Consider the following 25015-nt stretch of genomic DNA (forward strand, 5'->3'; position numbering starts at 1 on the left):
GTCTGAACGTGTGTTCAGCGCTGCTGGTGGTGTGCTGACAGATAAGCGCACGCGGCTCTCCACTGATAATATAGACAGACTCACGTTCATAAAGATGAACAAATCATGGATCCGAAACGACTTTTCTACCCCTGTGTCATCCTGGGGAGAGTAAAAGCTTGATGATTGGTTAAAATCACCTCACCAACTGTTTTAAGCTTTCAAATTACTAATCATGTTTATCTGTATCTTGGCTGGAAAATAATTTGGGCTTTGTAGCAGTGTGCAGTACTGATTCTATTAGGCCATCTATACTAAGCTCCACCAGATTTAAAATTACAAATCATGTTTATCTGTATTTTGGCTGGAAAATAATTTGGGCTTTGTACCAGTGTGCAGTACTGATTCTATTAGGCCATCTATACTAAGCTCCACCAGATTTAAAATTACTAATCATGTTTATCTGTATCTTGGCTGGAAAATAATTTGGGCTTTGTAGCAGTGTGCAGTACTGATTCTATTAGGCCATCTATACTAAGCTCCACCAGATTTAAAATTAATAATAATTTTTAGCTGCATCTAGCCCGGAAGATAATTTTGGGGCTCCGAGATGCGCAAGACACATAAGTGCCTTCTTGCTGCATTACCTGCAACATGACTCTCAGATTGTCAGAATTCGAAGTAATCCTGACTACTGGGTTGCCACACTCTTAGATCCCCCACACTCTTCGATCAACCTTTTCATTTTAATAAAGACCAAAAACATGGTCATTTTTGAAATTATAAGCATTAGCAGGTTATTAGAAACTGAAATCAAACCGTTTTCAACTCAAAACTTTATTCTAGGTTATGTTACATTTGCACATAGGACCCCTTGTTCGAAAGGAGCTTCTGAACTCTCTCGTCCATTGAATTTATCAGGTTTTGGATGGTTTCTGCTTCAATTGTTTTGCATGAGGACAGAATACCCTCCCAGAATTGTTGCTTAGATGTGAACTGCATCCCGCCATCATAGACACTCCTTTTGATGATGCTCCAGAGGTTCTGAATGGGGTAGAGGTCAGGGGAGCATGGGGGTCACACCATAAGTTTATCCCCTTTTATGCCCATATCAGCCAGAGATGCAGATGTGTTATATGCAGCATGAGACGGTGCATTATCATGCATGAAAATGATGTTGCTGTGGAATACACGGTTCTTCTTCTTGAACCATGGCAGGAAGTGCTGTTTGAGAAACTCCACATACATTATGGAGTTCATCTTTACCCCTTCAGGGATCCTAAAGAGGCCGACAATCTCTCTCCCCATGATTCCAGCCCAAAACATTACTCCACCTCCTCCTTGTTGGCGCTGTAGCCGTGTTTGTGTGGGGTGACCATCAACCAGCCATCCTCCACTCCATCCATCAGGACCATCGAGCGTTGCACGGCACTCATCCGTGAACAAAACAGTTTTGAAGTCAGCCTTCATGTATTGTTTGGCCCACTGGAGCCGTTTCTGCTTGTGTGCAGTGGATAGAGGAGGTCGACAGGATGGCGTACGCACAGCTGGGACAGCCTTCTTACGTAGTCTTGCCTTTCAATGGACACACCTGCCAAACTAATTAGCACAGGTGTCTGCAATTGCTTACAGTGATATACAAAGCCCTGACACACATCACCATCAATGAGTTTAACTGACAAACAAAAAATTCTTCCCTTATCACTCCTAAACACTTTTTGCATAATAATTTGGAACACAGTGTACATGTGCTTTTCCACAAAACACCAGTGGTTCACGTAGTGAATCTTACAGTTCTAACTTGCCAACCGTGGTCTGTATGGAGTTGTTCAATAAAGGGCCCAAAATTAAGATAACATAGATGGGAGAGGTCTCTATGAATACGAATTCCTAAGTATTTGATACCCTGTGAGGGCCAGGCAAAGGGAAAGTTGGACTGGATGGAATCCTGTATGGATTTGGGGAGGGAGACATCGAGGGCCTCAGACTTCGCTGTATTGATTTTAAAATTTGACCATGTAACAAAGTGATCTATTTCAGCCATAACAGCAGGGATGGATATATGTGATTGAGTGATATATACTAGGACATTGTGTGTCCTTTGTCTGGCCTTTCTTACCAACCCTTCTGTCCGGCTGCCTCGGGCCTCCTCTTGGTAAACTTGGCGCCAGTTTCCCTGACCCTATGTGGTGCCTTCCTAGCGGGTGTAGCAAGGGGCTGCGCCACATAAAATGTCACAGCCTCGTTTCCCACCTCCACTAGTTTCGGGGACTGGCCTCCCCCTTTGGCCTGACCCCTCCATGCAGGTGGATTCGGGCGTGCGGTGGCGACTCGCTCGTCCCCACCCCTGGGATCCCTTCGTTCCTCGTTCCTGGAGCCTTCTCCGCTCCTCTTCCTTCCTTCTCCCTCTTCCAGGCCTGGGCCTCTGTTACTAGGCCCGTCTCCGGAGCAGAGCTCATGCAGAGCCCCTGCTCCCTGTCACTTCTGCTCAGACTTCTCTGCACTGAACTAAGATGGTGCCCACCTTTTATACTCCCTTCTCAATGCACCCAGGAACTGCTTCCTCCCTGCTCCTGCACTACAGGGTTCCCCTTCCTCAGTGTTCCCTCCCCCCACTCGAGCCAGGGAAAAGGACTGTCATGCCCATCTCAGGGGCATATTGGTCGCCCTGCCCCACGAAAATTTGTGGTGTAATGCATGCAAGTGTCGGGTCCTGATCCACACTCCATCCTTACCTGAGAGTGAGATATCACACCTCTGGGTGAGGTGCAATACCTCTTTAGCAACCGAGCCCTCAGGGTGCTACAGTTCCATTTATCTTCAGCCTAGGTGACGTATTGCGATACAGGGCCGTGATTTTGGCTATAAAAGGGTCACCTAGACCCCTACCCCAAGCTTTTTAAGAGAATAATATATGGCGTGCCAGGAGACTCTATGGAATGCTTTCTCAGCATCCAACGAGAGTATCTAATTACAAATTTTTAACTGCATCTAGCCCAGGAAATACTTTGTGCCTAGTAGCAGTGTCTGCTAGTCAGCGGATTATCCCGGCTGTTAAGCAAGCTACACCACCTGTAGTTTGGACACTTAATTTTTTCAAAGGAAATGTTTCGGGACCACGGGATACTCAGTGAAGAGCATCAGGAGGCACCTCAAGGCATAGGGGCTGGGACTGGCGGTAGGACGCCTTGCGGTGGACAGCCGAGCTCGATCCTTATAAAAGCTTTTTAACTGCAGCAGCTTTAGTGGACGCTACTGGAGCTGGAATTACGCGGCTGATGGCATGAGACTTGCCCTCCAATAGATCCTTGTAAAAGGATTTAAAGTGTATTCATTCAAATTAGAGAGACAATTTAAATTAAAAAGCTTAGAGCTGCCTCCACCACAGGGAGGCTCGCTCGACCCACCAGCGGACAGGCACCAGTATTGGGAGAGGGGGGCTGGCCGTCAGGGTCCACCGCGGCTCTGGCACAAACCCAGCGACACGGATGTGGCACGGGCAGGAACGGACTGGCCGTGTCGGCTTCTCACTTTTTGGATTTTAGAAGGGCATGACATGCCTATATCTGTGTCTCCCCCTCCTTTTACTCCTCCACCTCTTTTCTTTTCGCATGACTATATGTACTTGTCACTTTTCCATGTGTTAGTTATGTCTTCTGAGCAGTTTGTCAGCTTTTGGACACCTTTGAAGGTGTTTTCTATGTGTTTCTATGTGTTTTTGTTTGCCTGCCATTGGTTTTAACAGTGTTCGAAGGTGTTCGACGAACAGTTCGACGAACAGTTCAGCGAACACACGGGTGTTCGACGAACCGAACTGAACTCGAACACTACGGGGGTGGCTCAACACTAATGATTATAACCTCATACCATATATTTTATTGTCTTTTGGTTTATATCTGCATTGAAGACTATTTATTTGCTATGGTGGACGCCAACGTGCCACATTATAAGTCAATCAGGTCCGTCTATCTCACACGACAGATCTTTCTCTTCATTATTTTTGTTTTCTGCTTCTAGGACAAAACAGAAAAATGGAAATGCAAATGTGATTAAAGTCTAACCTAATTGTCTTCATTTCAGATCCTCTGCGCTGTGATTGCGGGCAGTCTACAGTTCCTCTTCCTCTGTGCATTCTGCTGGATGACTCTGGAAAGCATCCTTCTCTTCTTGACTGTCCGAAACCTGCAGGCTGTGAACTATATGAACTCGCAACGCTCTCATTTCCCATTTGTCTGTCTGATTGGGTTTGGAATCCCTGTCATCATAACAATTATATCGGTATCATTATATCCAGATCATTATGGGGAAGAGACACAGTAAGTCCATTCTTGATTCCAGAGAAATTCAGGTTGAATAAAGCTAATAACCTTCATAAATGTCTCTGGTAGACAATCAGACAATCTTTAGTGTCTACAAGGGCAGTGCAACGACATCATAGTCCAAGTTTTGGAACTCAAGATTATGGGATAAGACTGATGACGCAACGAAAAAATAAAAATGTCCAGTTATGTTTTTCTTCTTTTTTTCCCTTTAGTTGCTGGCTCAATGTTAGTCACGTCTGGAGTTTCCTTGGTCCAGTCTGCATGTTTATCTCTGTGAGTATCTGGTATATTTCTTGACTTTCGACCCTTCTGCGTTCTGTTATATCTTGGTAACTTACTTCCTTTTCTTTTCGACTCTTTCATTAGGTTAATTTCGTTCTCTTAGCCCTGACGTTCTGGCTCCTCAGGAAGAAGTTGGCATCTCTAAACGCTAATGTCTCCACTCTAACACATACTCGGTAAGCTCGAGACAGAAAATCCTGTTGGATGTCAGGAGTCATAATGCTCCAGTTTTGATTAACATTGGCTTTATGGTCATTCCGTATATAAAAATATAAAATTATGATGCCATGATAACATATCATAGTCACCTTCTTTGCTGTTTTCATTTTTTTTGGGTTGCTTTTTACTCTGTAGTAAAACATATCTTATTCCTATTAGGAAAACATCAACAGCTGATGTTGATCTATTATTCTCATTAATGGTGTAACTAGAGTCCTATTTGCCCCTGTACAAAATATGGGCCTGGGCTTCCACCAGCATGTTGTCATGGATGGAACTCTGTAATAATGTCCTCCTCCCTAGCCACCATCTTTTATTTATGTACCCCATCTTGGCTCCTATCATGTAATAATGTCCTTCATCCTCACCCCTATTCTGTAATAATTTCCCTCATCTTAGCCCATATCCTGTAATAATGTCCCCCATGCTGGCTTTAATCCTGTAATACTGTCCCCCATGTTGGTCCTCATTCATTGATAATGTCCCCTGTCCTGATGCCTGTCCTGAAATATTGTCCCCCATCTTAGCCCATGTCCTGTAATAATGTCCCCCATCCTGGCTTTAATCCTGTATTAATGTCCCTCATCTTGGCCCCCACCCCATAATTATGTTTGCAAGTCCTGGCCCCTTCCTGTAATAATGTCTCCTTTTCTAACTCCCATGTTGTGATAATGTCTCTTGTCCTGGCTCCCAACCTGTAATAATGTCTCCTATCTTGGCCCTCAACTTGTAATAATGTCCCCCATCCTGGCCACTTCATGTAGTAATGCCCCCTGTCCTGGTCCTTTCCTGGAATAATGTCCCCCATCTTGACGCCGCCTGTTATAATTTCCACCATCATGGCCACTTCCTGTAATAATGTCCCCCTTCCTGGCCCTATCCTTCAATAATGTCCCCATATCCTGGCTTTAATCTTGTAATACTGTCCCCATGTTGCCTCCCATCCTGTGATAATGTCCTCCATCCTGGCTCCTTACTGTAATAATGGCTACCCATCCTGGCTCCCATCCTGCAAAAATGTCCCACATCTTGGCCCCCTCTGTGTAACAATGTCCCCCATTCCTATAATAATGTCCCCTGTCCTGGCCCCTTCCTGTAATAATGTCCCCCATCTTGACCCTAACCTGTTATAATGTCACCCGTCATGGCCAATTTCTGTAATAATGCCCCCCATCTTTGTCCTTTCCTATAATAATGTCCCCACATCCTGGCTTTAATCATGTAATACTGTCCCCCATGTTTGCTCACATGCTATGATAATGTCTCCTGTACTGACTCCCATCCTGTGATAATGTATCCCATCCTGTGATAATGTCCACCCGTACTAGCACCCATCCTTTAATAATGTCCCCTATCTTTGCTCCCATCCTGTAATAATGTCCCCAATCTTGGTCCCCAACCGGTAATAATGTACTTCATCTTGGCCCCCAACCATTAATAATGTCTTGCATCCTAGTCACTTCCTGTAATAATGTCCCCCATCCTGGTCCCTTACTGTAATAATGTCACCCATCCTTGCCTTTTCATGTCGTAATGTCCCCCATCCTGTGATAATGTCTCCAGTCCTGTGATAATGTCCCCCGTCCTGATGCTCTTTTCCAACACATGAAAAAAAAAACGAAAAAACAAAAACATTCTTCTCACCTGTCCCTGCTACTGTGGCAAACAGCACCCTCATCTTGCTCTACAGTTGGTGCAGGGGGCAGGGCAGCGCATGTACCACTCACGACTGGCATGCAGATATCAGCTAGGGGCATCTGATTGGATGGCAACCTGTATAGCTTTTGTAGTGCAGGGAGCCGGTGCCTCTCCACACCACAATATATCTGAGCTGAATGTATGCCCGAGAATGCACATTCAGCTGAAAATGGCATAGAAATCGGTGGGCCCCCTGACTCTACAGACCCAGTCGCACGCTCTGTGACTGCCATCATTATGCCCCTGATTCTCATCATGTGTGACTGTGGACAATATTATGCAGTTTTGGGAATTTGTATAAGGCTACTGACGCGCCCAGGGGATGGGGACGACTCGGCGCCCGGGCCTTGTTGTTGGTTTTGGGGATGCCGCGGTGGCCGGCTCCCGGGCCCGTACCCTGGGGTCACTCTTAAAAAGGAAGGGGGAAGTTGTATGGGAAAGGGGAATGTTCGTGACGCCACCTGTGGTGTCTGGTGAGGATTACCAGTGCTGCGACAGTTCTCTGAGGCCGGTGTTCAGGCAGCTTAGTTGGTGCGGCTCCCCACAGGTGAAGCGGGCCTCAGGGCAGCGCAAGTGTAAGGATGCAGGACAGGGGGGACCCAGCTGGGTCAGAGGAAGAATGGAAGAATAGGCACGCACACTGGAGTTCACTTCAGTACCTTTACTGGTGGTGTTTCTGGCACGGTCCAGGGTGCTTCAGGTTGAAGGGTGCATATCAGGACTCTCCCCAGTGAGCGTGTGTGGGGCCTCCTGTTTCTTGCCTTTCTTTGATAAGTTTTTGACCTGCCTGGAGCTAGGCCTAACTTGGTCTCTGTCTTGCACCTGCTGACCTGGTGGTAGGGCCTTCTGTTGGAGATCACACTCCCTGGTCTCTTGGGCCTCCGTGACTCCTGACCCTGGTATAACAGTCAGCTTTTTGGTGTTCCTGGGACATGTAGTTCGCCAGGGGTTCCGGGTATTTCTGCTGGATGTAAGGAATCCCTGCAGACCCGGACCCGGTTTTCGGTAAATGGTTTTGGGGTGAGCTGGTTAAGCTCCTCTGCCCGCTATGTTGCTCTCTTTCCACTCGCCTTCGGCCATGCTCGGGGCCCTCACTAGGCTTCACACTGCAGCAGGCACACTGGGCTTCACCGCTCTTTTGGCGTCGGCACGCCCAAGGCTCACTAATCTGAGCTCACTGAGTCTGAACTGACCTGACAACCTCTATGGCTGCAGCAAACTGACTAACTGCCTAGCTCCACCTTCCCTTTTTATATCCCTAACGGGCTCCCACTGCTGGTCTGAGGTGGAAGGTGGAGGTGTGTGAATGCTATGAGGGCCTCTTGTGGAGGAATCCGTCCATGCACCCCTCTGGGATCTGTGGCACCAATGAGCAGCAGGGCGCCACATTCCCCCCTAGCAAAGCTCAGTGCTCCCGGACTGAAGTAATTTTTATAACAGATGACAACAATAACTCTTCCCTTTATGGGAGGCACTTTGCTTGAACGTTGCATATAAAACATTAGAGATAAAAAATAGATATGTACAATACAATAAACAACCTCAGAATTCAAGTCTCTTTCGGTGAGGTCCCCTAACAGGGTGTCCATCTCACAGCTTAAAGTACTTGGTAACTTGAGGGACCTGTCCAAAGCAAACCCTCAACGTAGGCCCTGGGGTGGCTGCAGGGCATGGCGATCCTGAGTTGGACCTCCACTTTTGCCACACCAGACAGGCTTTTGTTCTGAGGTCACCTAAAGGGGCACTCCAGGGAGTGCAATTATTTACAGCAAACTGTTTTTGGGCTGCACACAGTCCTCAGCCTCAAAGTTCTTTATGTACCCTTATGGGTAACTAGAGATAACAAGGGAAGTGTCCATATCACTTAAATTGTCCATTATAAAGCAAAACACAAGTTAAGAAATTCATACATGAAAATACACAATATAATACCCCAAGGGCAACTATTTACACTGTCAGAGTTTCCTTCTCTGTTCTCTGTAATTGACAGGGGTCTGACCTCGTGTGCTACGTGTCGACCTACGTAGTACGGGAGTGTGGATGGTATCTGTGTCTGCACCGTCTGCTACCCTGTCAGTTCTACGTGTGGGTAGATTGTAAAACTGCCTTAACCTCTCTCTGGGACTGGCGAGTGTACCATTGGCTGGACCTTCTTGCTCTGCTCCAACCGGGGATCCTTCTTCCGGGGATTCTTCTTGAGCAGGCTCTTCTGAAGCACTTACAGGTTCTACTTGCTGTGGAGGGTCTTCTGGCTGTTGAAAGAAGTGGATCACAGGTATTATTACTGCTCCTCCTAGTTGAGGCCAATCTGCCGGGAAATCTCCTAAATCAGTATGGAGTACTGCTTCTTTAGGCTCCTCCGGTACGGTGAGAGGCACTTCTTCTTGGGGCTTTAGCAGGTCTGGACACAACTTCAGATGGTCTCTAGATACCGTTGCAGTCGTTATTCCTCTGTCTTTGCTAATCAAACAGGTCTTCTTGTTATCAAATCTTGAATTTAACACAGTGTAGGGTTCTCTCCCCCACTGGTCATCAAGTTTGTGGTTTCTCCTTTTCCTCTTTAACACCACTTCTCCTGGTGTGAAGGGTTCTGCGGGCGCACTTTTATTGTAGTGGGCTTGCTGCTTGTCCCTTACCCGAGTGAGACTGTCTTCGACACAGGCCTGTACTCTTCTGTACTGCTCCTGTCTGGTCGTGTCCCAGTCCTCAGTGGACATATCTGCTTCTGGTTCTACTACACCAAGCTCCAGGTCCATGGGCAACTTCCCGGGTCTGGCTCGCATGAGATATGCTGGAGTACAATTGGTGGAACTCACAGGTATGTGGTTGTACAGATCTACCAGGTCAGGTAGTAGGTCTGGCCACTGATTTCTCTCCTCTAGTGGTAAGGTCTTCAGCAGGTCGATGACGATGTTATTCATCTTTTCACAGAGACCGTTGGTTTGGGGGTGGTACGGTGTAGTCCGGATCTTTTTACACCCGTACAGATGGCAGAACTCCCTGAACAGTTCAGCTTCAAAGGCTGGGCCTTGATCCGTCAGCACCTGCTCCGGGTATCCATGGGGCCTGCAGAAGTACGCCTGAAATGTCTTCGCCGCAGTTTCTGCTGTCAGATCCTTGACGGGGGCGACCACCAGGAACCGAGAGTAGTGATCCACCATGGTCAGGGCATAGGAATATCCTGACCTGCTGGGTGACAGCTTGACATGATCCAGGGCCACGATCTCCAAGGGACGAGTCGTCTTGATGGGTTGCAGGGGTGCCTTCTGGCTGCTGTAGTCTTTTCTTCTGAGGCTACAGGGTCCACAATTCCGGCACCACCTCTCAATGGAACTGCGCATTCCTACCCAATAAAACAGACACTTCAGCAGGGTTTCTAGCTTCTTCCAGCCAAAGTGCCCCGTATGATCGTGGTAGGCTTCCAACACCACCTGGATGTCTGTCTTGGGCACCACTATCTGCCATACCATCTCATGGGTTTTAGGGTTGGCGTACCTCTGGCACAGTTTCTCTCTATAGATGAACAACCGGCTCTTCTCATTCCACAGCTGCTTGGCTTGTAGAGACGCGTCCTTCTCCAGGGAGGAACCTTCCTGGGTTATCAGCTCTTTGATACGGCTGACAACCGGGTCGCTGTCCTGGGTCTCCTTCCAGCTGTGGTGAGGCAGGGGGTTTAACGTCTTACCGCGATGCCTCCTGGAGGCTCGTTGCTCGTGGACCATTCTATTCCGATGAAAGGCAGGTAGTTCAATCTCCTCCAGGTCATCCACTTCTTTTTCAGTGTCCGACTGGTGAGGCATCCTGGACAGGGCATCGGCGTTGGTGTTCTTGCGGCCCGCCCAGTACTTAATAGTGAATTGGTAGTTTGACAGCCGAGCCATCCATCGTTGCTCCATGGCTCCTAACTTAGCTGCTTCTAGATGAGTCAAGGGGTTGTTATCAGTGAAGGCAGTGAACTTACTGGACGCTAGGTAGTGCTTGAACCGCTCGGTGATGGCCCAGACCAGGGCCAGGAACTCCAACTTGAAGCTGCTATAGTTCTCTGGATTCCTCTCGGTCGGGCGGAGCTTCCTGCTTGCATAGGCGATCACATTCTCTTTGCCATTCTGCTCCTGACTCAGTACAGCTCCTAATCCTTCGTTGCTGGCATCAGTGTACAGCAGGAACGGTTGGCTGTAGTCAGGGTAGGCTAGGATCTCTTCGCTTGTCAGAATCCCCTTCATCACCTCAAAGGATTCAGCTTGCTCCTTACCCCACTGGAACGGGCGGTTTCTGCCTCTCCTGGACTGTCCTACCAGGAGATCTTGCAAAGGCGCCGCTTTCTTGGTATAGTCCTTCACAAACCTCCGGTAATACCCGACTAGTCCCAGGAACTGACGTACCTCCTTGAGGCTCTTCGGCTCCGGCCATTTCTGGATGGCAGTGACCTTCTCCGGGTCTGGTGCTACTGCCTCTAGACTAACGATGTGCCCCAGGTACTGTACCTTTTGCTTGAGCAGGTGGCACTTTGAGGGCTTCAGCTTCATCCCATACCGGGACAGCGACTCAAATACCTCCGCCAGGTGCTTCAAGTGGTCCTCATACGTTTTGCAGTACATTATCACGTCGTCCAGGTATAGTAGTGCAGTCTCGAAATTGCGGTGTCCCAGGCAGCACTCCATCTATCTCTGGAACGTTCCGGGGGTGTTGCAGAGTCCAAACGGCATACTATTGAATTCGCAGAGTCCCATCGGGGTGGTGAAGGCCGTCTTCTCCCGATCCTCCTCAGCAACAGCTACTTGCCAGTACCCACTAGTGAGGTCAAGGGTGGAGAAGTAATTTGCAGACTTCAAGGCAGCCAGGGATTCCTCTATACGTGGTAAAGGGTATGCATCTTTATGTGTATTGCAATTTACTTGTCTGTAATCTACACACATTCTCATGCTTCCGTCCTTTTTCCTGACTAGAACTAGGGGAGCTGTCCAGGGACTACAACTATCCCTTACTAGCCCTGCAGGAGTGGTTTCTGTCCCAACATGGAGCTGTTGACACCAATCCTCCACCTGTGTTGTCGGGTCATTATCCTCTTCTTCGTCTGGTGAGGTTAAGGACTCCGCCGTGTGTATGGAGTTATTTACTGTGTACAGTTTGGCAACAGTGGCGTAGCGTGGTAATCTAACCTCGTCCTCCCCATAGTTTAGGAGGCGTACGGGCACCCTCCCATTGCATGCATCCACTACCCCTCTGGCAGTCAAGAGTGTAGGTCTATGCTCCGTGCTAAGGGGCTCTACTACCGCCTGGTAGCTCCGTCCTTTGAGACCTATTGCTGCTCTACACCAAATCAGCATTTCACTCATCGGGGGAATCACAATGGGAACCGGGTCTGTCACCCGTACATTACCAATTTCACCGCCTGTTAGCTTTACCTGTTGCTGGTACATAAGGGCTCGGATCTCTTTCTGGAGCGCCCTTCTCTGCCCTGGTCTGGCAGTGTCAGCTATCTGTTGGAGCAAGAACAACACTTCTCCCAAACAGTTACTAACAATATTTGTGCCAAGTACCATATACAAGTCTGTATCACCAGTCTCTACTACAATTAGTCCCTGGTCCTTCAGTTCCACTCTTCCCACCTTTACTGCCACATCCTTAAACCCGACTAGGTAAAGGGGGAGGCCGTTTGAGGCATACACAGAAAGATTTGGATCTGGTGGGTGAAGTTCGTCTATGGACCAGAACCTTTTGTAGAGGACATCAGGCATGATGGTTATCTGAGATCCTGTGTCCAGCAGAGCGGGTGTCGCGATGCCGTCCAGCACGATGGACAGGAAAGGTCTTCCTCCCACGAACCTGCGGTACCAGTTTGATGGGACTGAGGGGTCTACTCCTGGGTGTCGGCCCTCGGCCCCAGAGTTTGCTCAGTTAAAGGACAGCTCCAGACGGCGTGACCTGTCTTGTGGCAGCGATGGCAGACAGGGTCCTTTGGCGGGCGGTGTTGGTCGCTGGTCCTCCCAGGGGGTGGCGTTGTCCTCCTCTTCCTTCTCATCCAGGGGACATCCTCAGGGCTGTCGGCTAGCAGGGTCCTTCCTTCCTCCTCGGGCTCCATCCGCAGCTGCAGGGCACTCAATACAGTGGTCAGGGTTTTGCTCAACTGACGTAATTCAGAGCACAGGCTGTCCAGCTCACTAGAGGATGTTGCTGGAACATTGGCTTCAGCAGCCACCGGGGAAAAGGTGGACGCTGCAGGTACTAGGGTGGCCCCACCCTGGTAACATTGGATAGCAGTTGTTTCCAGGGGCTGCAGTCCTTTTATAGCCATGTCCTTAAAGGTGTCAAAGGTGGCATCTGGATGATCCAGGGACCACCAAGGCACAGTCCTGCTCTCCTCTTGAGACCTCAGTCCCCGGATAAACTGTTCCTTCAGCATTTTATTTTCATTATTGATGCTGGTTGGACTAACCTGTTTCAGAGCTCGCAGGGCCCCTTGCAAACCCCAGGCATAGTCCCGAACACTGTCCTCCGGTTGCTGAGAGCAGTTGAAGAACCTCATCCGGAGGTTTGTCTCAGTACGATTCTTAAAGACAGTCTGAAACTTTTTAAAGATTGCGGACACTGACTCCTGGTCTGCGGCCGACCAGGTTTCTACTTCTCACTCCGCAGCACCAGTCAATTGTCCAAATACAACAGCGGCTCTTTGCTTGCCTGTCATAGAGTACATGTCCAGTATACCGCATATTTTCCTTTTGAATCCAGACAGGGTATCTGGTTTGCCGCTGTACTGGGGGAGCCACTTCGGTCCAGGGATGTACGGTAGGGCCATGAGTATGACAGGGGTTACAAGCTCTGCTGGTGGAGCGGCTGCTCCGGCCTGCTCGGCGCCGGGTGCGGGTTGATCATCAGGGCCATTAACCGGTACTTCGGCTTTGTGCTGTTCTTCGGACATTCTGGCGCCCCCCTAGCGAATCATGGCCTACCTTCTTTACTTTTCTTCCGGTAGGCCGCAGCTCCGCTGGTGACGGTCTTCCTTCAGGACCTTGCGTCGCTTGCGTCCTTCGTCAGAGCCCTCACCGGGGCTCCTTCCAGGACCTGGCGCTTCCTGGTTTGACGTCGAGGCGTGGGGCGTGTCCGGGGCTTCGCGCGCTTCAGCAGGTACGCCTCTCAGTTTCCCGCAGTTACGCCCTTCTTACCGCTCGGCGGCACAACAATGGCGGCGATCTTCGCCACAGTTAAATACACAGTTCTGATTAAAGGCGCACAGTACCCGGTGGCAACGGGCACAACATTCCGTCGTTGCAGCGGGCACGGAATCCTGTTCGTGACATCAGGAAGAGATGACGCGCCCAGGGGATGGGGACGACTCGACGCCCGGGCCTTGTTGTTTGTTTTGGGGATGCCGCCGTGGCCGGCTCCCGGGCCTGTACCCTGGGGTCACTCTTAAAAAGGAAGGGGGAAGTTGTATGGGAAAGGGGAATGTTCGTGACCCCACCTGTGGTGTCTGGTGAGGATCACCAGCGCTGCGACAGTCCTCTGAGGCCGGTGTTCAGGCAGCTTAGTCGGTGCGGCTCCCCACAGGTGGAGCGGGGCCTCAGGGCAGCTTAAGTGTAGGGATGCAGGACAGAGGGGACCCAGCCGGGTGAGAGGAAGAATGGAAGAATAGGCACGCACAGCGGAGTTCACTTCAGTACCTTTACTGGTGGTGTTTCTGGCACGGTCCAGGGTACTTCAGGGTGAAGGGTGCATATCAGGACTCTCCCCAGTGAGCGTGTGTGGGGCCTCCTGTTTCTTGCCTTTCTTTGATAAGTTTTTGACCTGCCTGGAGCTAGGCCTAACTTGGTCTCTGTCTTGCACCTGCTGACCTGGTGGTAGGGCCTTCTGTTGGAGATCAAATTCCCTGGTCTCTTGGGCCTCCGTGACTCCTGACCCTGGTATAACAGTCAGCTTTTTGGTGTTCCTGGGACATGTAGTTCGCCAGGGGTTCCGGTTATTTCTGCTGGATGTAAGGAATCCCTGCAGACGCAGAGCCGGTGTTCAGTAAATGGTTTTGGGGTGAGCTGGTTAAGCTCCTCTGCCCCCTATGTTGCTCTCTTTCCACTCATCTTCGGCCACGCTCGGGGTCCTCACTAGGCTTCATACTGCAGCAGGCACACTGCGCTTCACCACTCTTTTGGCGTCGGCACGCCTTAGGCTCACTAATCTGAGCTCACTGAGTCTGAACTGACCTGACAACCTCTCTGGCTGCAGCAGACTGACTAACTGCCTAGCTCGGAAGAGATGACGCGCCCAGGGGATGGGGACAACTCGGCGCCCGGGCCTTGTTGTTGGTTTTGGGGATGCCGCGGTGGTCGGCTCCCGGGCTCGTACCCTGGGGTCACTCTTACAAAGGAAGGGGGAAGTTGTATGGGAAAGGGGAATGTTCGTGACGCCACCTGTGGTGTCTGGTGAGGATCACCAGCACTGCGACAGTCCTCTGAGGCCGGTGTTCAGGCAGCTTAGTTGGTGCAGCTCCCCACAGGTGGAGTGGGGCCTCAGGGCAGCATAAGTGTAGGGATGCAGGACAGAGGGGACCCAGCCGGGTCAGAGGAAGAATGGAAGAATAGGCACGCACACTGGAGTTCACTTCAGTACCTTTACTGGTGGTGTTTCTGGCACGGTCCAGGGTACTTCAGGGTGAAGGGTGCATATCAGGACTCTCCCCAGTGAGCGTGTGTGGGGCCTCCTGTTTCTTGCCTTTCTTTGATAAGTTTTTGACCTGCCTGGAGCTAGGCCTAACTTGGTCTCTGTCTTGCACCTGCTGACCTGGTGGTAGGGCCTTCTGTTGGAGATCACACTCCCTGGTCTCTTGGGCCTCCGTGACTCCTGACCCTGGTATAACAGTTAGCTTTTTGGTGTTCCTGGGACATGTAGTTCGCCAGGGGTTCCGGTTATTTCTGCTGGATGTAAGGAATCCCTGCAGACGCGGACCCGGTTTTCGGTAAATGGTTTTGGGGTGAGCTGGTTAAGCTCCTCTGCCCCCTATGTTGCTCTCTTTCCACTCGCCTTCGGCCACGCTCGGGGCCCCTTACTAGGCTTCACACTGCAGCAGGCACACTGTGCTTCACCGCTCTTTTGGCGTCGGCATGCCCTAGGCTCACTAATCTGAGCTTACTGAGTCTGAACTGACCTGACAACCTCTCTGGCTGCAGCAGACTGACTAACTGCCTAGCTCCACCTTCCCTTTTTATATCCCTAACGGGCTCCCTCTGCTGGTCTGAGGTGGAAGGTGGAGGTGTGTGAATGCTATGAGAGCCTCTTGTGGAGGAATCCGTCCATGCACCCCTCTGGGATCTGTGGCACCAATGTGCAGCAGGGCGCCACACTACCTCATAATAAGTCTGGTGCATATTGATGGGGTGGGAAGGAATAACAGAAGTAATTAGGTCAAGGTGTGTTAAAAGTCTATATGGGAAGAGGTGTGATGGAACTTGGGGCAATTTAATAGTTAAACAAGTTGTCCAATGAAGATAAGTTTTCATCTAATCACAGGATCAGTAAAAACTTATGAATGGGTGGGGGTCCGACTGCTGGGAACAACATCGATTGGTTAAGCAGGGCACTATAAAATGGTGCAGCAGTGATCATGCCCAACCCCCACTTCATTCAATCTCTATGCGGCTGTTGAGTGCTACTCTTGGCTTTTTATGGCATCCCCATAGGTAATGACTGGAGCACAGGTTGAGCATGTGCACTGTGGATCAATTCTAAAGAACGTTCCCCATTCTGCTGCTCTCAGCTATTAGACTCCAACCGATCTACAGTTATTACCTATTGTGTAAATAGGCGATATCTTATCTATAATGGACAACCACTATAATAAACTCTGAATTAAATTCTGAAAATATGGAATTATCTAATTTGACCCTTATTCTCCCCGCAGCCTGCTGACATTCAAGGCCTTGTCCCAGCTCTTCATACTCGGCTGTACATGGATCATTGGCCTCTTTCAGTTTGGATCTGAGTATCTTGTTGCGTCCTACATCTTCACTATCTGCAATAGTCTCCAAGGAGTTTACATCTTTGTAGTTCATTGTCTGCTCAACCGCCAGGTGGTTCACCACCCATTATTTCCTACATTTTTCCAAAATGATCACAGTGTCTAACTGAAGGTTCCCGTATTTAACTCTGCTGTACTTATCTTTCATTTATAGGTACGAGAAGAGTACAACAGAGTGTTCAGAAGGCTTTATTCCAAGAAGTCCACATCGGAAACGATGACTGGTAGTACTGTGCCCATGACTATAAAACCAGTAAGTCTCAGTATTACCTAATATCCTATCCTTTTACCATCATTTGGTCAGTTTCATGAGTTTTTTTTCGGATGAGAAGAAAAATTAATGAAGGTTTTTACAGATTCTCCTATCAGTCTGTGGCATCTGAGTACTGTCCGTTTTTTTCTACAGACCCATAGACTTTCATTGACGAGTCTCTTCCGACTCTCAGATCAATATCAGACAAGTCTCCATGCTTTTGTGCGGACCACTGGGTCTGAGAAAAAATCAGACATGTGAACAACCCTAAAGACTATCATAGGTACAAGTGCTATACAATACGTGAAAAACATGAATGGCACTCGTCAGTGAAAAACTGATGTCTGAATGAGCCGTAATTTAAGTAATTACAAAAACAAATATGACCTTGAGTTGTCCTTTGTCATCAAGGTTTTGCATATTCTATTTATCCCCTTATTAATTATTAGTTTTTTTTTATATAATATAGTGCCACCCGTTATGATGACCATAGCAGCCATACATGTGCAAAATGTGTGGGTATTGATGGGAATTGGTCACCAGGTTGATGGTGCCATACATAAGGGAAGCATAAACTAGTGACAGATAAATCGATTCCAGCATTATGCCAATTAATGAATGGCCCAAAATAAACCAAAAATATATATTAAGCAACAAAAGAGAGCAAAACCAAGGATAAATCAAATATATGTCTATCAAAATAGTAAATCCTTGGGTGCTTTCCTGGCATATATAAAACAATATATATTAAAAAAAAAGGAGAGAAAAACTGAAATTTCTGTTGGAGCAAAGAATGCCCTATTGATAGCTGGTGGAACAGATATCTTAACAATTTGATAATAACAATTTTTATATAATTATGTTTACTTTTCTTATTCTTTATACTACTTTTATTTCATTTTTTTCTCTTTTTTTGTAAGTTTTTTTAAATAATTTTTTATAATGTCAAAAAATAGTTTTCAGAAAATCAGAGCTTATCAGCAGTTGCTGGAACTGAGCAGTGTAGTCCTGCTGAATCAGTTGTCAGCTGTTGTCATCATCAGGGTTTATGTCGCTATATTATGCTGTATGCAGCTAAGGCAGCACAAAACTGATGACAAATTCCCTTTAACCCGTTTACGACTGGTCTGGTTTGGACCTTCCGGATCAAGCTTTTATTTTATTTTTTTTCATCATTGATTCTGAGCCCTTCCTTTTTTTTTTATTCCATGCACAAGATTGTTTTACTGTGATACTAAATTTATATAGCTTTTCATTTCTAGCCTACTACTTTTTTAAGGAAAAAAAAATCCCCTTTTCTATATAATATTTTGCATCACCACAATCCGAGAGCCATAACATTTGTTTTACTTTTTCCTCCTCAATCACAACTTTTTGATCACTTTTTGGGCTCGCTCACACTGGCGAGGATCTAGCTTTAACTTTCATGAGTGCTATCTGATGTTTCATCGGACAGCACTCACCAATGTTATACTCTTGAGCAGTGCTGACTAGTGTTTATTTTCTCATGCAGAGTCGGCTTGAGAAAAAAATCACTGCAAGCTGCGATTGACAGCGTATATCGGACGGCGCGCACCCATACAAGTCTATGGGTACGTGCAAAGCATCGGGTTGCACTCGAATGTCATCCGAGTGCAGTCCGATATACACTGACTCACACAATGGAGAAGATGGAGAAATTAAGTTCTCCATCTTCACCGCACCTGCGCCGCAATTCTAGCATGCGAGAGAATCGGATCACAGTAAAATGATACTTGGCTCCTGCTCGCAGCAGAGTTTGAGCTGAGGTTCAATTGCATATAGCATATAGCAGTCGATTTTCTCACATGAGGGAATCATTGGATGCTACTCGCTAGTGTGAGCGAGCCCTTCATTTAATTTTTCTGGAGGTGGGATATAAAAAAAACAAAACATTTTGGGTATTGTTTTTTCACAGTGTTCACTGTGCAGTGTAATTGACATAACAATTATTTTCTGGGGGTTACAGTGTTGTAAAATGATATATGCAGTTGAAACCAGAAGTTTCCATACACTGTATCAAAAGAGACATATGGATGTTTCTCTCAATATCTGACAAGAAATCAGAATAAACCTTTCCCGTTTTAGGTCAATTAGGATTACCATCATTTTTAATATTTGCCAAATGCCAGAATAATGAGAGAGAGAATGTTTAAGGCATTTTTATTACTTACTGCAAAGTCAAAATTTTACATATATTTCATTAGTATTTGGTACCATTGTCCTTAAGCTGAATGACTTGGGTCAAACATTTGGGATATCCTTCCACAAGCTTCTCACAACAGTTGGTTGGAATTTGGGCCCATTCCTTATGACAAAACTGGTGTAACTGATCCTGGTTTGTAGGTCTCCTTGCTCACACCTGCCTTTTCAGCTTTGCCTATAAGTTTTCAATAGGATTGAGATCAGGGCTTTGTGATGGCCATTCCAAAACATTGACTTTGTTATCCTTAAGTTACTTTGTTACCATTTTGGCAGTATACTTCAGGTCATTTGTGACATGCAGAAGTAGTGCTGTTGCAGAGTATGACAATGCCGAAGTAGTGCTGTTGTTTTAAAAGCATTCAGCAACTATTAGAAGTAACACAAGCACATGAGACAGGAAGTGTTGTGCTCCAGAATTAGCCAGCAACTAGAGGGGTTAACACAGTCACAGGAGAAGGGGAGTGTTTTAGCAAAGCCCCAGGGGGATTGTAGGGAAGTTGTTTACTGTCTGGCTGGAGCCAAAGAGAAAGGTGCTGTGTGTGTTCTGCATCTAACAGAAGTGCCCCTGCAAGTGAAAAGGATTAAAATCAGGAATGAAGCTAAGCACAGGTAAGGGAGAGTTCCTGAACTAACAGTGCAGAGTATTGTCAAGCAGAAACATAAGGACTGTAAGAAATGGTGTCACAGGGATCATCTCCCTCAGCAAACCCTCCCCCCCTCCTCCATCTTACTGTGCTGTAAAGAATGCTGTGTTCATTAATGTGCCTTTCCATTAGAACTGTGCTGTCCTGTACTACTGGGAAGACTGTGAACTGCTGTGCTGCTAAGGAAACTATACTGTTTGTCACTGGAGCCTGTTGCTCATAAGACTTAACTTGTACTGGCTGTGCGGCTTCTTATTAAATGCTACTGTTCTACTGTTTATGAGGACTCTTCTCAAGTGTGTCTGGTCAGCAAGTGAAACAATCTCCGTGTCTGTGCCTGAGGGTCAATACCCCTGTGTGCCTGAGAGAAGTTGCAGCACATGGTCTATGGTCGCCCTGAGTAATGGTTCCCCCAGGATTCCAAAGAATTCATCTAACCTGTCTCGCCCCTATGTGAACCTAGCGGCATGCGTGTAACATTGGTGGCCCATATGGGGAGTCCTGAGCGGGAATTAGCGTGTAGAGGGAGAAGAGGAAAAGTGTCTGGTAAAACACAGCAGCACAGCACCTCAACTCAACTCTGCTACACCAGTTAAAGAGGACCAGCCCTAAAGAAAACTCACTAGCAGCAATGGATGTGGAAGTACAAATGGACAGAATTAGTGAGCTGCTTCTTCAGTTAACCTGTAGTGATGAGCGAGCACTAAAATGCTCGGGTGCTCGAAGCTCGGGTCGAGCACATTGGAATACTCGGGTGCTCGACCCGAGCAACAAGCCCAATGTAAGTCTATGGGAAACTCGAGCATTTTTCTGGCGGGCACCCCCGGCGGTCTGCAGAAGGTCAAAAATTGCCCAAATCGATGGGAACGGTGCTCAATTAAATGTCAGGCAGGCAGAATATATAGGCAGACAGGCAGGCAGGGTATATAGGAGGGTGCATGAAAAACATAGCAGGGCAATTGGAACACACTAGTGACCTCCGATTTTCATGCACCCGTCTCTTTAAAAAAGCCGGCAATTCATCAGCGTTATACACCGGTACCCGACAATTTAGAACAGAAAGAATAAAGCATCACACATAGATTAGATAGATAGAAACATGTCAGTCACATATATAATAAGTAGAGTGACAGTGTTGGTTACTGTACTTGTCATTTAGTGTTAAAAGAAAGGATTTATAGAAAAAAAATAATAGTGTTTTTGTCTCTTTAAAAAAGCCGGCCGGCAATTCATCATTGGTACCAGACAATTTAGAACAGAAAGAATAGAGCATCACACATAGATTACATAGATAGAAACATGTCAGTCACATATATAATAAGTACAGTGATATTGTTGATTACTGTACTTGTCATTTAGTGTTAAAATAAAGGATTTATTAAAAAAAAAAAATTGGCGTGTGGTTCCCCATAATTTTAGTCTCTAGCGGAGGTTAAGCAGACAGCTGGGGCAGATGTTTGAAGCCTGGGAAGGGGGTAATACCCACGGAGCTTCCCAGGCTACTAATATCACCCCCAGCTGAATACCTAGCCTTTACTAGCTATTAAAATGGGGGACCCGAAAAAAAAATGATGTGGGGTCCCCCCTATTTTAATAGCTAGCAAAGGCTAGGCAGACAGCTGGGGGCTGATATTAATAGCCCAGGAAGGGTGCCATGAATATTGGCCCCCTCCCAGGCTAGAAACACCAGCCGTCACTTAGGCACTTAGCCTCGCTCTTCCCACTGCCCTGTATCGGTGGCAGTGGGGTAATAGGGCTGGGGTTGATGTCAGCTTATAATGCCAGCTGACATCAAACCCAGGTTAGTAATGGAGAGGCGTCTATAAGACACCCCCATTACTAACCCCATAGTCAAAGTTAAAAAAAGCACAAACACCCAGAATAAAGTCCTTTAATTGAAATAAACACACAATTCTTTAATGTTCTAAATTAAACCATACTTACCATCACGCCCATTCCAGCATAAGCCAACGATCTCCTGCAATAAAAATAAAATAATAAACCAACCTCATCCTTACCTTTCCATGGTTCCCAGGACTGCTTCAGCTCTGCTACATTCACATGACAGGCTGGATCGCAGCCGAAAGCCATCCAGCTTGCCATGCTGCAGACACTGAGAAGCGCAGGCATGTCCAATAAACTCAGCTCACCTCATGCACATCACTGACAGCGTGGGAGAATTCTCCAATTAAAAAATTGTGTGTTTATTTCAATTAAATGACTTTATTCTGGGTGTTTGTGTTTTTTTAACTTTGACTATGGGGTTGGTAATGGGGGTGTCTTATAGACGCCTCTCCATTACTAACCTGGGCTTGATGTCAGCTGGCATTATAAGCTGACATCAATCCCAGCCCTATTACCCCACTGCCACCACTACAGGGCAGTGGGAAGAGCGAGACTAAGTGCCAGAATTGGCGCATCCTATGGATGCGCCATTTCTGGGGCGGCTGACGGCTGGTGCTTCTAGCCTGGGAGGGGGCCAATATTCATGGCACCCTTCCTGGGCTATTAATATCAGCCCCCAGCTGTCTGCCTAGCCTTTGCAATTAAAATAGGGGGGACCCAACGTCATTTTTTTTGGGGGGGGGTCCCCCATTTTAATAGCTGGTAAAGGCTAGGTATTCAGCTGGGGGCTGATATTAGTAGCCTTGGAAGCTCTGTGGGTTTTACCCCCTTCCCAGGCTTCAAACATCTGCCCCAGCCATCTGCTTAACCTCCGCTAGAGTCTAAAATTACGGGGAACCCTACGGCAATTTTTTTTTAAATAAATCCTTTATTTTAACACTAAATGACAAGTACAGTAACCAACACTATCACTGTACTTATTATATATGTGACTGACATGTTTCTATCTATCTAATCTATGTGTGATGCTCTATTCTTTCTGTTCTAAATTGTCAGGTACCGCTGTATGCCGCTGATGAATTGCCGCCTTTTCATGTTTCACTGTGAGCACTGTTCCCATCGATTTGGGCAACCACTGTAATGATACAACCACCATGGCTGTGACATTACAGTGAGTGGCAGACAATCCCTGCATGATTGGTGATCTAAATAGCGCCAAACATGCAGGACGGGGACCCGAGCTCCCGCCCGAGCATCTTGAAAGTACTTGGCGAGCTCCGAGCATCTCGAGTACTGAGATGCTCGGGCGAGTACCGAGCAGTGGCGAGCATGCTTGCTCATCACTATTAACCTGTGAAGAATTGAGAACAGTAGCAGAACATATAAAGATGTCAGAAGAACAGATTTCTAAAGCACACAACCGCAGGCAACTGTTAGCCGCCATTAATGCAAAAATGGATGAGCTGGGGAAGAAAGAAGCTGAAGACGTCATGGGGACATTCCTCCAGGAACTAACACAGTTTCTAACCAGGTTGAAGTTGGAGGATGGCGAGGCGGCACCAATTACCAAAAGCGGGGAATCTCCGTCCACAAACTGAACTACAGGAATTGAAAGAACAATTCAAAGCCCTAACAACAGCCCTGCAGGAATCGACCAAAACCTCTGAATGGGTGACAGACTCAGACAGGATCCTTAACCCGCTCGGGTTAGATAAATCAGGGAGACAGTCCTCTCTAACACCACAAATCACCATAAGGAAAGAATTCAAGATCCTGGGACAGATTGGAGAGTGTGAACAGAAAGACAGACAGTCTTATATGAACTTGTTGCACCAGATCGATGCAGGCTTACAGAAAGGCTACCAGCCAGATGAGATCATTGAGGGGGTGGTGAAAGTTATCAGCCTAGGACTGAACCTCCGTGGTATGCTAGAAATGAAGAGTCAACTGACCTTGCAACAGCTGAAGATGATTTTAAAAGGGCATTATAAAGAAGAGAGTACTTCAGAATTGTTCCACCAACTCATTAACTTCTCACAGAAAAATAATGAATCACCCCAAAGTTTCTTGTTCAGAGCAATTGAACTGTTGTTTGCATCCAGATATGTAGAAGCGGAAGAGAAGTTTGATGCTGGACTAGTCCAGAAGAAGTTCTTGAGACCATTGGGAACGGGGTTAATCAGCAAAGACATCAAGTTGCAGCTGAAACAGTACCTAGAAGATCTTGGCATTTTGGACGAAGTGCTAATTGAAAAAAAGAATGAGGCTGCTAATTTGGAGTCAGAGAGTGAACAGAAGTTAAGGAAAGGCTCTGCTCCTAAAATCACCAAAATGAGTCAGCTGAAGTTGGAGACCTCCAATGGCCAGTCCAAAGATAATCATGGAGACCCTCCAGTGCCACCTCCGAGAGGGAACCTTAAATCACCAACAAAAGAGAGGACCGCCAGTGCTGACTGGGAGGAAGTAATAGGAGAACTGCGAGCCGAGTTGATTGAGGTGAAAAAGTTGATTCGTTCCAGGCCAGAACTTGTATCCCTCAGACCCAGGAGTGGGTTCCAAAACAGAAGATACCCGGCTTGTGAAACGTGCCATTCATCAAATCAGAGTACGGTGTGTGTCCACTGTCTAAGATGTGGTAAGGAAGGACATTATGCCAAGGAACGTGGATGCAATTGCCACATCACTTGCCATACCCAACGCCGTGGTGGAAAATGTGATTCATAGAGTAAAGAAAGCACAGAATACAATGAACCTAAAAGAAGTCAAGGTAGGCTGGCGCCCAGCCATCATCCCTGCAAACCAGATGGTGGGGGGGAGGTGTGGAGTTTGGGTGGAACCGGGAAGAAAGGTCCAGAAAAGACTGTTCGTGCCAAAAGACTCCTCAGAACTTCAGGAAGACCTAGTTCAAGGTGAAACTGTGCTTACAATTCCTACTGGTGGGTTTGTTACGACAGTACCGGTGATGAATACTACGAAACACGAAATTAGACTGGATCCAAAGACTGTGTTAGGTCACATTGAAACCGTTAAAACGGTATATCCAGCCAGTGTGAGACCAGCCCAGGGGTCTACTGTGAATTCAGTCTCCCCACCAAGGAACAAGAGATGCCCAGGGGAAGAAATTGCACGACCCACCTTGGAGTCCTGGGATCCCTCAGTACCCCTGGAACACTTGTGTGCTGAAGATCGAATGGTACGAATGGTAGCAAAACAGATGCTGAGAGAAGAGTGTCATGCATTCTCCAAAGATGACTCTGATGTAGGCTGTATCCCATTGTTGCAGTTGAAAATCAATTTGAAAGACACGACCCCAGTAACCAGAAGTTACATGTCTGTGCCGAAACCATTACACCGTGAAGTGAAAGAGTATTTACAAGACCTAATGAACAGAGGTTGGGTCCAAAAGTCGAAGTGTTCTTATTCCTCTCCTATTGTTTGTGTTAGGAAGAAGGACGGTACGTTGAGACGTGATTACCGGAAACTAAACCGAAAGTCAGTACCTGATTGGCACCCAATACCAAAGATCCAAGATATGCTGGATATC

General features: G+C 47.3%; 1 protein-coding gene across 1 annotated transcript in view; it reads left to right on the plus strand.

The window, feature by feature from the left end:
- The window catches only part of LOC141167327 (adhesion G protein-coupled receptor E1-like), a 129745-nt gene that overhangs the window by 67352 nt on the left and 37378 nt on the right, over positions 1–25015 (plus strand). Inside the window, exons 11-15 of the mRNA XM_073654749.1 lie at positions 4060–4295; positions 4514–4574; positions 4668–4759; positions 16390–16558; positions 16661–16759. Coding sequence (XP_073510850.1) covers positions 4060–4295; positions 4514–4574; positions 4668–4759; positions 16390–16558; positions 16661–16759 — 657 coding nt within the window. The remainder of the gene's footprint in view (positions 1–4059; positions 4296–4513; positions 4575–4667; positions 4760–16389; positions 16559–16660; positions 16760–25015) is intronic.

Source organism: Phyllobates terribilis, unplaced genomic scaffold (assembly GCF_046119375.1).
Source record: "Phyllobates terribilis strain yellow unplaced genomic scaffold, ASM4611937v1 Scaffold_11__3_contigs__length_659146591, whole genome shotgun sequence".
Lineage (NCBI taxonomy): Eukaryota > Metazoa > Chordata > Amphibia > Anura > Dendrobatidae > Phyllobates > Phyllobates terribilis.